The 12,210-nt window shown below is 39.9% G+C and overlaps 1 protein-coding gene and 1 pseudogene across 4 annotated transcripts in view; one reads left to right on the forward strand and one right to left on the reverse strand.

The window, feature by feature from the left end:
- The window catches only part of LOC308433279 (high mobility group protein B3-like), a 192,155-nt pseudogene that overhangs the window by 89,182 nt on the left and 90,763 nt on the right, over positions 1–12,210 (forward strand). The window lies entirely within an intron of this gene.
- The window catches only part of PJA2 (praja ring finger ubiquitin ligase 2), a 50,169-nt gene continuing 39,740 nt past the window's right edge, over positions 1,782–12,210 (reverse strand). For all 3 annotated transcript variants that reach the window (XM_080933355.1, XM_080933356.1, XM_080933354.1), the window contains 4 exons: positions 10,566–10,677; positions 7,984–8,098; positions 7,500–7,621; positions 1,782–4,297 (listed from right to left, as the gene is read on the reverse strand). In XM_080933355.1, coding sequence (XP_080789481.1) covers positions 4,175–4,297; positions 7,500–7,621; positions 7,984–8,098; positions 10,566–10,677 — 472 coding nt within the window. In that variant the 3' untranslated portion in view covers positions 1,782–4,174. The remainder of the gene's footprint in view (positions 4,298–7,499; positions 7,622–7,983; positions 8,099–10,565; positions 10,678–12,210) is intronic.

Below are 12,210 nucleotides of genomic sequence, written 5' to 3' on the forward strand. Positions count from 1 at the left end.
ACAAACCAAACCTAAACACTGGAATTCTAGGTTAGGAGGTCCTGGGCCCAGCTGAAGAACAGAGAGCACACTGAGCAAGCTCTGAGCTTGCCTGTGAGGTCCTGCCTCAATGACTGTGATGGAGGAGCAACTGAGGATGACATATGTGTGTCCAGTTACACACACAAGCCCACACACATGCTGTTCAATACACTGTAGTGTGTATTCCCACACTCAAATGTTGAGTTGTCTCTATGGGCCCAAATTTTATTTGACTTAATGAAGTTTTCCTGTCAAAATTTCTCAACCCCCTGGGGTGACGATGGCACATTTACAATTTTATATGTACAATGTACATCAAACTCCAAAGACCTAAAAGCAACGATGGAAACCAAGCACTTAATATTTATTCCCCTTAAGACAGAACGTAACAAAAATATTTCAAACTTACTCAATTGTGCAAAGCCTAATTAGATTTGTCACTTTGTAACAAAATTAGAAGCAGAGTAATTATACGATCTGTCAATGTCGTATTATTTCAGACAAAATCTGAACAGGGAAAAGGTAGGTTCCAGAAATTAAGAAGAGCTTGACAGTGAAATCTTATCAAACCTAGAACAGCCTAGTCAACAGATGGCAAATGAGCAACAAGAAAGCTTACACCGTTTTGTTAAGAAGGAAGCGGTTCCAGCTGACTTCCTTCCCTTTCTTAATTTACCCCACTAGCAGATGTAACTATTTTCAAAGACATATCTTTAAAACATGGCAAAAACATTATGTCTTTCCTGGGAAAACATGAACCGGGCCCACAGGGTGGCTGGTAGTTAGGTGAACTGGAAGTACTAAGACATCAAACTGTCTACAGTGCTACCCCAGGGCTTTTAGTCCATCCTCAACACTTCTAGGTAACGTCAAAAACAAACAAATCCCCCAGCAAACATGGAAGGCCTGCTTTAGCAACACCCAAGTTAACACCGCCGGGGGATGTTGCCTAATGAGGAAAACTAACAGAATGACTGAAAGAGTCAGCCTTAGACTGGTCTGATCAGATGTACGGGAACATTTAAACGGGGAGCCTGAGGTGGGAACACAGGAGACACAAGTTTTTATCCTAGTCTTGTGTCTCTGCTATCTATAGAGAATCTGAAGGCCACTGTTCTTACAGAAAGTCCTGCCTTTGCAAGGAGGTAAGGTGACTACAGCATCAATGGCTGGACAAGGAAGATGGCACTTTAGAAGCGGCTTAGCACTGCTGCGGGGCAGGGAACACCACCGCTGCTCTTACTTTTAAGACTGTTTTTCTAGCATGTTTTATGAGGAAAATTAGAAATCTAACCTAACAAAACTAGCTTTTGTTTAATAATGTGGATATACTCTATTATGCAATGGATTCAGAACTACACCTTGGAGCCCTTTGGGAACCATCAAAGATCAGTCTTGATGGGCATATTTGACGGCAGTCACACATTTGGTTTGGAGACAGCCAGCTCAAGTGAGGCATCACAGAATGTCAAGTGTTCCCACAGTCTGAGTCAGCACAGGAGCCAGGCTCTGCAGAGGACGGTGGGATTGCAGAGAACGTCAGGCAGGAAAGGGCAACAGCACAAGCTTGCTAGCTGCCCCTGGAAGCGACCTATGCGGCCCCTAGATTTCCTAGGGGAAAGAAACTAAAACAAACCAAAAACCCTGTCAGCTCAATCTAGGATTCTTCAAGAGTTGTGTTCTTTGTTATTGACTCTTAAGTTCTTCAAGGATTATGTTATGAAAGTGATAGGATCACACAATTAAATATTAGAAATGAACACCGAGTATATCCTGTTTATTGTTTATGATTTACACGGAAAAGGCAGGGCTGGGATTGTAGAACAATAAAGCAATCGTTACAGTCAGACCTGGGCTTTTGGACACCTTGCATTCCACTTTAACGGCTCATATATAAATCCATATCACAAATAATCTTAAAGTTAGTTAGCTTAGAGATAACAACTAAGGAACACACACACACACACACACAAAAAAAAAAAAATCCACATGAGTCAAACTTTAAATATCAGCATTCATATTACAAGAAATAAAATGTTCAAAAAATTAAAATTAATAGGCCAAGTAACAACATAGAGAAATAAGATAAATGACATTTTATCAATATTTTTTTCTATTTCTAATTTACCTTCATATATTCTTAACTTTTCAAAAGGATCCAAGATAAGATCAAATAATATACTGGGATCTGAACTTGTCAGGTTTGCTACCATGAAAGTCCTAAAACTTCATTTTCCTTTTGAAAAAGAATTAAAACAAGTCTCATTCAGCTTCCTCCTTCACAGCAGCTGTGTATGCGGAGTAAGGAGCCAACAAAGGATGGGAACAGACGGAAAGCCAAGAGTACAGCAGCTTTCTCACCATCAACTCGCTGGTTGAGTTTGGAACCAAACCCCTTAACAACTGGCAGATAATAGCTAAATCTTAATAGGCAAAGAAAAAATATTTTCTTTGGGACAGCTGCTACCTAGAAGAATAAAACAAAGGTCCCATAATACTGACTAAACATAACATGTGGCTTGTTACACAGCAATCTGTAAGTAAAGGTAAGTTTAATCAGTAAGTGTCATAACTAATCAACAGTACATAAAAGAAAACAAGCCACACAATTCACAAATCTCCACAGTACACACATGGGAACTAATGTGAGTTTCGGACACTAACTGATCATCAGTGAAATATGGTATGGAAAGATCACAGAGTAGAAAACAAGCAAAGATTAGTTTATACAACATGGACTATATACATCAGAAGGAAACATGCTAGCTAGAGCAACATTAAGGCCTGAATTTAAGCATCCAAAGTCACAGAAGCCCCAGAAAACCCCTAAATTACAAATTCACCACATTACTTGCATGCAATGTTCACTTTGTTTTTACCCATAAAAGGATACACAGTATTTGCTGTAAATACCAGCCACATTTACAATATATGCAAAAATCAGAATGCAAGTGTTATGTTTCTTATATTTAAGCCTCAAATGTGCCAACAGCGAAAATTCATTTCTTTTTTAAGACTGGAGAAAAAAGAAAGCATATAAACACTCAGATATTACACAAATTAAATGAAGCTGCATTTTGGAAGCTATGTAAATATTCCTGAAACTAGACAGGCAGCGGACCAGGTAGGTGTGCACTTGCATGTGCTCTAGCATTGTGCCTTCTAAGGCACTGTCAGTAGTGCTGACATCAGGTCTCATCTGTGAGCTACCTACATGTCTGTGCAGACTTGCCTACTCATATCATCACCGAAAAGCTGTGCAATTCTTATTTGGGATGATACAGTTACAAACATGACCGTGTGCAAATCTTCAGACCTTCTAAGTAGAACCCAAACTACTTTAAGCTAACTACACCCAACTTCTTACACATATGCCAGGAGTGTTCTGGGCCTTCAAATATTTAACAAGTAAAGCAGACTGGATAAGGGCTTATGTAGTGTTTCATAAGCCAAACACACAAAACTGCCGAGCACGAAGCACATCAGATTAACCACATGCTTCTCTAGCCTTTACACACATTTAATGTTCACTGAATATTTTTATTACATGACCATTTCAGGAGGTTTACATCTAAGATATATATAAAAAAAATGTGTGTGTGTGTGTGTGTGTGTGTGTGTGTGTGTGTGTGTGTGTGCTGGTCAAAATGTTAGTCTTTGTTGGCATTCTGAAAAGCTCTAATCTTAACCTTCTCAGTATTGTTATAAACCAAGAGGTTTCGATGTAGCAAAAGCAAAGGGACCAGTGAAAAAGCATGCTTTAGAATTCAGTTTATTTTCAATGAAACCAAATAGTACTACTGCTGTGATCACAGTCTTCACATCTGATGTGGAAAGGAGAGCTGAACTGTGATCTTTAAGTGGCAGCACTTCAGACGGAACAGAAACGTACGCCACAGAGATGACCACTGACGTACAATGAACACCATGTTCGACTGAAGAAAACGGATGCACTGCTTCAACATTCAGCTTGAAAATGTTTAGCATGTTCTGCAAACCTAAGTTCAGTTTAGAAAGGTTAATATTCTCTTTCTAAACTATGGCATATACTACATAGAGCATTTTAAATATATTTATATATAATTATTTGCACATGAGATTTAGAAGGAATTTGCAGATTGATAGAATTTCGATCTCATTCTCACGTGACGGTTTACGGGGCTTCAGCATTGTCACTTGCAGGTGAGGCATCAGGGTCAGGTTCAGAGGAAGCAGCTGCAGATGCATCAAAAACTGCAGGTGGGAAGTGACGGCGGCACACGGGGCATGTTCCGGACTGGGGGGAGGGAAACAAACCAACCAACCACTGTCAGAAATCATAGTATCATTATATCATCCCACAAGCAAGTCAAGTATCTCTAAGATTTGTTGTTTTAAATTGTGTGTGTGTGTGTCTGTGTGTGTGTGCATGGGTAAGTGCCCACGGAGCCACAAGAGTGTTAAGATTCCCTGAGAGCTGTAGGTACAGCAACTGGAATCACTTAACCTGGCTGTTACGAATTCAGCTCCTCTGCAAAAGGCATATGCCCTCTGAACTGCAGTGCTCCCCCAAGTCATGTAAACAAAAAAAAAACGGCTCTAACACACACAATATAAGGAGAAAACTTTAAAACCTTTTGTTTAATAACATGTCACAATTTTAGTGCCACACTCAAATTTCTTTCCAACAAAACAGGTTGCTATGACCATGTTCGGACCTGCATTCACTGACTCTTTACTGAGAAGGTCCACGCTCAGCCTGAGCACTACAGCAAAGCTGAGTGAAGGGCTAGTTAGTGCCTGCCCCCACGAAGGTCACCGTCTAACTTCCTAACAGCCCAAACTGAGTCATTATTTTACCGCTAAGCATATGTGAATGGTAACACACAACTGGCTCACCAAAGTATACTGCCACCTCCCACCTTCCTTATTACATACATGTAGTAACATGTAGTTACATACATTTTAGTGTAGATAAATTTAATTAAACACATGGACTTCAGACCTTACTTAAGTTACCAGATAATTCATTTCTACAAAGAACAAGCTATGTGCTATCTAAATAACAAATTAACCATAGATCTGGAAGAGAAGCAAAGGAACGTAGCATGTTTTAGACAAACAGCAGACAACAGAGACAGATCATTGTCCTAATATATCTATCTCCCTGATAGAAGGGTGGTGAAGCCATCACACTGTTGAAAGTGACAAAGAATTTTATTTGAAGAACCTTTCCCCAGGGGTGGCTTCATGCTAAGTTTTTCCTCAGATGACAAAAATTAGACTGTTAGCCCACGCTATAGCAAAGTCAAGGACATTGACTACATACTTGCCACAGTGAGTGGCTTCTACAGCAGCATCATACAAACGTGTGTAGCTTTGGCCTAGGATGTGCTGGCTAAGTCACCTTACCCATGTAACAGCCACTGGGATAGGGAATAGAACACCAGTACATTTCCAGTTCTTTTGAGGAGTCAGTGGGCAACTACAGGGATCATCTAGTGGTGTGTACAACCGAGTGTAAGAAAGCTTGCTATGGTAAAGACAGGAAAGGTAGAGTTTTGGCTGATCCATTCACCTCAGATGGTACTGACCAGGGCCCGGCTTCAGGAAGAAATGCACAGGAATATGAACAAATGTACAGAAGAGCGTATCTGAAGGGATGGTTGGGGGCTAGAGAACAGAAGGCCTTGAAGGCCAAGACAGAAACCCACTATTCTGCAAGTTAAAGAAAACCACCTCAGTCTGACTCCCATTTAACGGAAGGGAAGAACAGGACCAGAGCTACAGTTTGCTAGAAGGAAGGAGGACTACCACAGGTAGGGAGCAAAGGCTGGAGGGCTGGCTGCTGTGCAGGAGTGGACATGAACCACAGGCTCAGGTATACACCGTGCGGATTTGTAGCCCATAATCCTGCTTTTCTACTAATGTCAGAAATATCTTCTACTAGCATCACCTCTGCTACTATACACTAGAATTACAAGTTCTTTCCTACATAATTCTGACCTTAAATTCTGCTACCTTAAGGTTACTTTTCCATGCTGGGTGTATACATCATGTAAATATGTTAAATATAATATGGACTATTTCAACTTTATATAAAATTTGAAGTAAATAGATTCTATTGTTTGAAATAGCCATCTATGCTATAATCAACAGAACACAAATAAACAGGGTAAGAGAAGTCATCACCACAACTTCTGAAGTCTTGCAGTGTGAAGCACACGTGACCTGCACTGCTCCATTAGCAACTCCCATGTTAACACGACAGTTCTCTGACGTCTCTCACAGGGCTTTATCACTTGTACCATACATTAGGGTTTACTTGCCACTTTGTTATTTAAAAAGTCATCTCTAATTTTTACTACTAGTGCTGGTGTTATGTTTTTTAACACACTAGGCACTGACTGCCTCCTAGGTTATAACACAAGCTCTCACAGCATTGTGTGATATACATATTACCAGAGGAATCAATGTTTAAAAAACATCTTAAAAATAAAAAGGAAAGAGCCAGCAGTAATCAGGAATAGTACACTCACTTCCACATGAAAGAGTACTTCATTTTACAGACATTTTTGTGCTCCACTAATCTAACTCAGAGCAAGTCCCCAACAGAATGGAGAGATTTAGTGCTATCACAATAACAACTCTAACCAAAACGAGTCGGGGGTGCAGAAGCACATACATAAGAGGTTTTAAAGTTTGAACAGAAAAAAAGTACTTAGCAATATATTTTAAAAATATGCCAGGTATTTGGGGAAAAAAAAAAAAAAACAACAAAAAAAAAAAAACAAAAAAAAAAAAAAAACCTGTTTAATCCTGTTGGAGGAAAAAAAATAAAGAAAACTAATCTCTTAAATGTCAACACTGGGAAAAGTGTAGTTGTGTCCACTGGTGGGTGGGAACATGGGTCCTCGTGACAGGACAAAGAAGCAGTTGAGAGAGACAGAGGAATAATAAAAAAGATTTCAGCAAATTGGGAAGTCCGGCGAGAGTACATGGCACCTGGCACTGTGAGGAACAGTCAATGTCTCTACACTGGATCTCAGGGACTTTAAACAGTATGAGCAGGACGTGCCAGTGCAGGGCAAACAGGACAGGGCAGGAGTGAGGGGCGCGGCAGGGCTGTCCCAGGGAGACAGGAGCTGCCAGGAAGGCAACTCCGGCTTTTACTGAGCTAGATGTTGAACACCCCTTATGTGACAACCGAGATCACGGCACGTTAGTAAAACTTATTTCTTAAGTAACTTGAGCCCACTCAAAGTTACAGGTATGTCTTTAAGGTAGGTCTATAAAACCTAGACGAGGGGTCACTTGATTATATTTCTCTCATAAACTTCCAGCAACACCTGTGCACACTCGCAAAATACTGTTTTTTTGTTTTTTTACCACAGTGCACTTTGAGTGGTGTAAAAGTCTTGAGACACTTCTAAAATCAAGTCTGCTACTTGGAGGAAGTACTGTGAAAGAAGTATTGAGGAAGTCCCCCTGAAGCTCACCTTCTGTAGCCAAATTGAGACACAAGGCTTATGAAAGAAGTGATGGCAAGGCAGCTCTGTCGCGATGTCGTCCTTAATGTACTCGCTGCAGCAGATGGGACAGCACTGCTCCTGACCGATAGCTGACAACAACAAACAGTGCGCTGAGTACAAAGGAGACTGATCACACGACAGCCATGACAGCTGACAGGCAGAGCTTTATCAAGTAACAGCAAGCACGACTCTAGCGGATTAATTTGGAAATTCATAAGCATTCCTCCTTTAAGAGAAGGCCGGCAAACACTTGACCTTTGTTGTAAATTTTATTACACATTTTCTACTAGGTGAAAGTGTGTCACCTTATGGATATATGTGTGTGTGTATAGTATATATGTGTGTTTGTGTCTGTGTGTGTGTTTTACTTAACTACTTTATCTCCTAAGTGCCCCAATAATGCATTAAAATATACACCATGCCATCCCAAACTTGAGAACTGTGACCTTACCGGTATGATCTTCTAGAACAAGAGTTTCTGGAAGTCCATCAATGCTTTCCTTACTGGCAGGTGGATTAGCCACCTCAACATCTACTGCAAGAGACTCTAAATGTGCCAGCGCAGTCTAAAAACGAAAAGTATAGTTCTTTGTTAGAAAACATTAAAACAGTATAGGGAAGCCACTTAAGATGTCTTATCACTTTCATATTCTTTTGCTGTTACTTCTGTGCCCTACCACCAAGATCATTACGTCATGCTTCTTCTTTATGTGGTGTGTGTGTGTACACAGACACAAGGTGTGTAGAAAGCCCAGCCTATCACAGCTCCACCTAGCTTTCAGTAATAAGCTCTTTACTCATTATCACTGCATTCTTTAGATGAACAGTCAGAGCTCTTGTGTGGGATCAACAACGTCAGGAAAAGGAACACTTTAGAAAAGCTCACTTCACGAGATTAAAAACAATGTCATGGTGAGACTACTAAATGTTTACAATGTGAAAACAACAAACTGACTCCTGAGGTTTTCTCTACTCACACAGAATCAGCACATGCACACTGCTAGTCACTGAGCATTACAAGTTGTTGTAATAATAAGCCAACCTTACTTAGGGGATAAATCCCTGTAAATGACTTTCCAATGAAGGTGGAAAAACAAGTGGTCACATGACCGTTTGTACAGACCATCCTCTCTTCTAGATTACAGTTCAGACTGTCTGGCAGACAGGCCTGTCTCCTGCTGCTGCCAGTTTTCACTATGTTCTCACTGCACAGAGTGCTGCTCCGTCCCTCTGCCTGGCACTTTCTGTCCATCCTTTATGTCCTACTTTATGTCCTTCCAGAAAACCTACAACAGTAATCCCAGGTCACAGCTGGAATCTTCTTTCTGAACTGCTCTCAACCAAGATGACTAATGCTAAATCCAGATTATTACTTGTTAGCAGCATTTCCTAATAACAACACCATAAGATCACAAAGCTATGACACTCCATTAATCTAGCTTAATACTTCATTACTGAGATGGCTACCCAAACTGGGCCCCTTCCTGGTATGAATGCACAATGTTGTAGCCAATACAGAAAACAGTATGGCAAGTTCTTAAACATTTAAAACTACACATACTTAGCCAGGCGGTGGCGGCACACACCTTTAATTCCAGCACTTGGGAGGCAGAGGCAGATGGATCTCTGAGTTCCAGACCAGCCTGGTCTACAGAGTGAGGTCTAGGAAAGCCAGGGCTACACACTAGATACCCTGTCTCAAAAAAACCAAATGGATAATTAAATGAAAATAAATAAATAAAAATAGTTACTATGCAATCTAGCAATTCTACTTCTCCAAACAGCTGAAGCTCAGATTGGTGCAGATGGATCTGATCACAGCATGATTTATAATGGCTATACAATGGCAAAGTAGGAGCAAACCAAATGTGCATTGATAAAACACACACTCACATACTCTACACATATACGTCCACAAAGATAAAAACATAAAATTTTTGCTGAACATGTTTCTCTAGGAACAAACTCAAAAAGTAATTAGAGAAAAGGCCTCCCTCCATTTCATTAAGAAATGTTATTTCCAGTAAAATTCTAAGTGTTAGCCAAAAATTTTAATTTATCTGTAACTGTAATTATAAATGAGAAAACTGTAACTCAGTTTAAACCAATTTTCTGCATTTTTTTTTATTGTTACATTTTCATTGTGTGTATATGTATTCATGTGTGCAAGGGTATGGCCATCAGTACAACCTCCTGAGCTGGTTCCCTCCCACTGTGCTGGGCCCTGGTTCCCTCTAACTGTGCTGGGCCCTGGTTCCCTCTAACTGTGCTGGGCTCTGGTTCCCTCCCACTGTGCTGGGCCCTGGTTCCCTCCCACTGTGCTGGGCCCTGGTTCCCTCTAACTGTGCTGGGCCCTGGTTCTCTCCCACTGTGCTGGGCCCTGGAGTTGACTTCTTACCAGGCTTGGGAGAAAGCACTTTCCCCACTAAACTATCTTGCTAGCCTTGAATTAAATTTTTCAAAACATTTTCTTTGCAAAGATGCTCAAGCAATATTATTTAAGATTATATAGAAAGTTCTAATATCAGTTATAAAAAATTAAAGATGGTTGCTCCTTTATTCTGCACTCATTCAAACATGAGATCTAAGATCAGTCTAATCTATACTGCCAAGATCTGCACCAAAAACTAATATGTAAAGATAAAGATAGGCCTAGTACTAGAAGAGAAATAGAAACAAAGGCAACTGTTGATGAAAGAGGTGTGTTGCTTAGTACACAAATAAATGAAAGCACACAGGCTTTGTTTTTGTTTTGACAAGAATTCCAGTGTTGAGGTTCAAGAGTATAATGGGAGGACTTGGAAAAAAAAAATCTGGGTTTTAAATTTTGGGAAAATACATTTCAAAATAAGTTTGTGTGTTTTAGTTTAAGAAAATAAAATTGCAGGAAGGGGTAACAAATGTAACCCTCTGCTGAACAGCGTGCACATGTGTGAGAGAGAGCAAATCTAACTGCTGAGACTACAGGGCCCCTGGCTCTATGTGCATTCATGTGGAAACAATCTCAGCAGGAGCTGTCAGTTACGAAGATACCTCCATAGCCTGGGCTAAGCGTTCTTCTAGTGCCATGTAGGTGAGGAACTGAGGATCCACATAAGAAATGGCTTCAGCAACTCCAAGTCCATCCGCAAAACCATCAAACAGGCTGAAAAAAACAAAAAAACAAAAAACAAGAAACAAAAAAAATCCAAGATTGATAACTATGGTTTCAGAAATCTTACAGTGAGGGTAATTTAATACTACCATATTGATAGGCTGTACAAACTTTGTAAGTAGAAAACTTAGAAATATTTTCCTGTGAATTGTAAGAACTGAAGAACAGGAAAACAACAGCAATGCTAAGTGTTAACTACAGAGTTAATACAGCCACTGGCTCCGGGCTTCAGTCTCACGCACCAAGCACTTGGGGAATTCTCTGCCTCTGACCCCCAAGTCTGCTTACAGCAGGATTTTACTCATCCAGTCCCTTCCCTGTACTTTTCTCCCTGTTAATTTTAGTTTACAATCTGGGTAAAGGTAAAAATATGAGAAAAAAAATTATTATATTTGAATTCTATAACTAAATAAGAGCTCTCCCCAAATCCCTGCCTACTCTGAACTATTTAATTACTTTGGGTTTTATAAGATTTTATTTTCTCAAGCCTTCCCCAATCTTTCTTCTTCCCCTTGGATAAGAATCAGAGCACCTTCATTTACTAAAAGCTAAAAAACTAATTTTTACCAAACTGTTTATTTTTAAGATTTCAGGTGCTAAAGAACTATAAGCTCTTCACGAAAAACAGGTTTGAATCTGGTGTAAAGTTATTTCCTTTATCCTTAAATAGATTCCAAATTTTCCCAGGCCCTAGAGTTAAATATTTCAAAATTAGGAAACCCAATTATAGTAGGACATGTCTTTATCCTAGCACTGGAGAGGCAGAGGCAGTATATTCCAGTGAGTTCCAGGATACCTACAATTACATATTGATATTCTGTCTTAAAAAACAAAACAAAACAAAGCAATTTGCTCTCCAATTTTACAGCCTTAGGAATTAATTCAATTTCATTTCCTCTATGGTTTCTTCTGCAGGTTAGCTCCCACACTCACAGTTCCAATCTCTGTGCAGCTCCTAACCCACATTCCAGGTGCCTATGGGATGCACTGTATAGATGTGCTCACATCACCATAGAAGCCCAAGAGTCAAAAATGGTTTGTCTAAAAAGACTAACTTCTGCTGACCTCCATATCTTCTCAGCATCTGAGTATCAGAGTCACAGTCATATAAGTTAGCTTAAAATAGTCAACCAGTGGACTGCCACAGAATTATAAATAAAGTGCACAAAAAGGTATATTAAGAAAATTTAGTTTAGCAACGAACATCACATGGAACATAGGAACATTCTTACCCTTCCACACATTTCAGAATGAAAGGAATCAACTCTTGTAATATCAACATTTGCTCTAACAATGAACTTAAATGCAACGAGAGTGGCTTGTGATCAGGCAATAGGATTTAACTGAATCACAGTTAAAGGTGCCAGGCACAGAGACAGCAGGCTGCAGTTACACAAGAGAAATTGTCCTCCCATTCCTCCCTACACACTGCTTCCCAACAGCCCAGATTGAAACTCCGAAACAACACAAACATCTATTTCCTAGAGAAAGACTATCCAAGGACTGAAGTAAATTGCTTCCTAA

Source organism: Micromys minutus, assembly GCF_963924665.1.
Source record: "Micromys minutus genome assembly, chromosome: 19".
Classification (NCBI taxonomy): domain Eukaryota; kingdom Metazoa; phylum Chordata; class Mammalia; order Rodentia; family Muridae; genus Micromys; species Micromys minutus.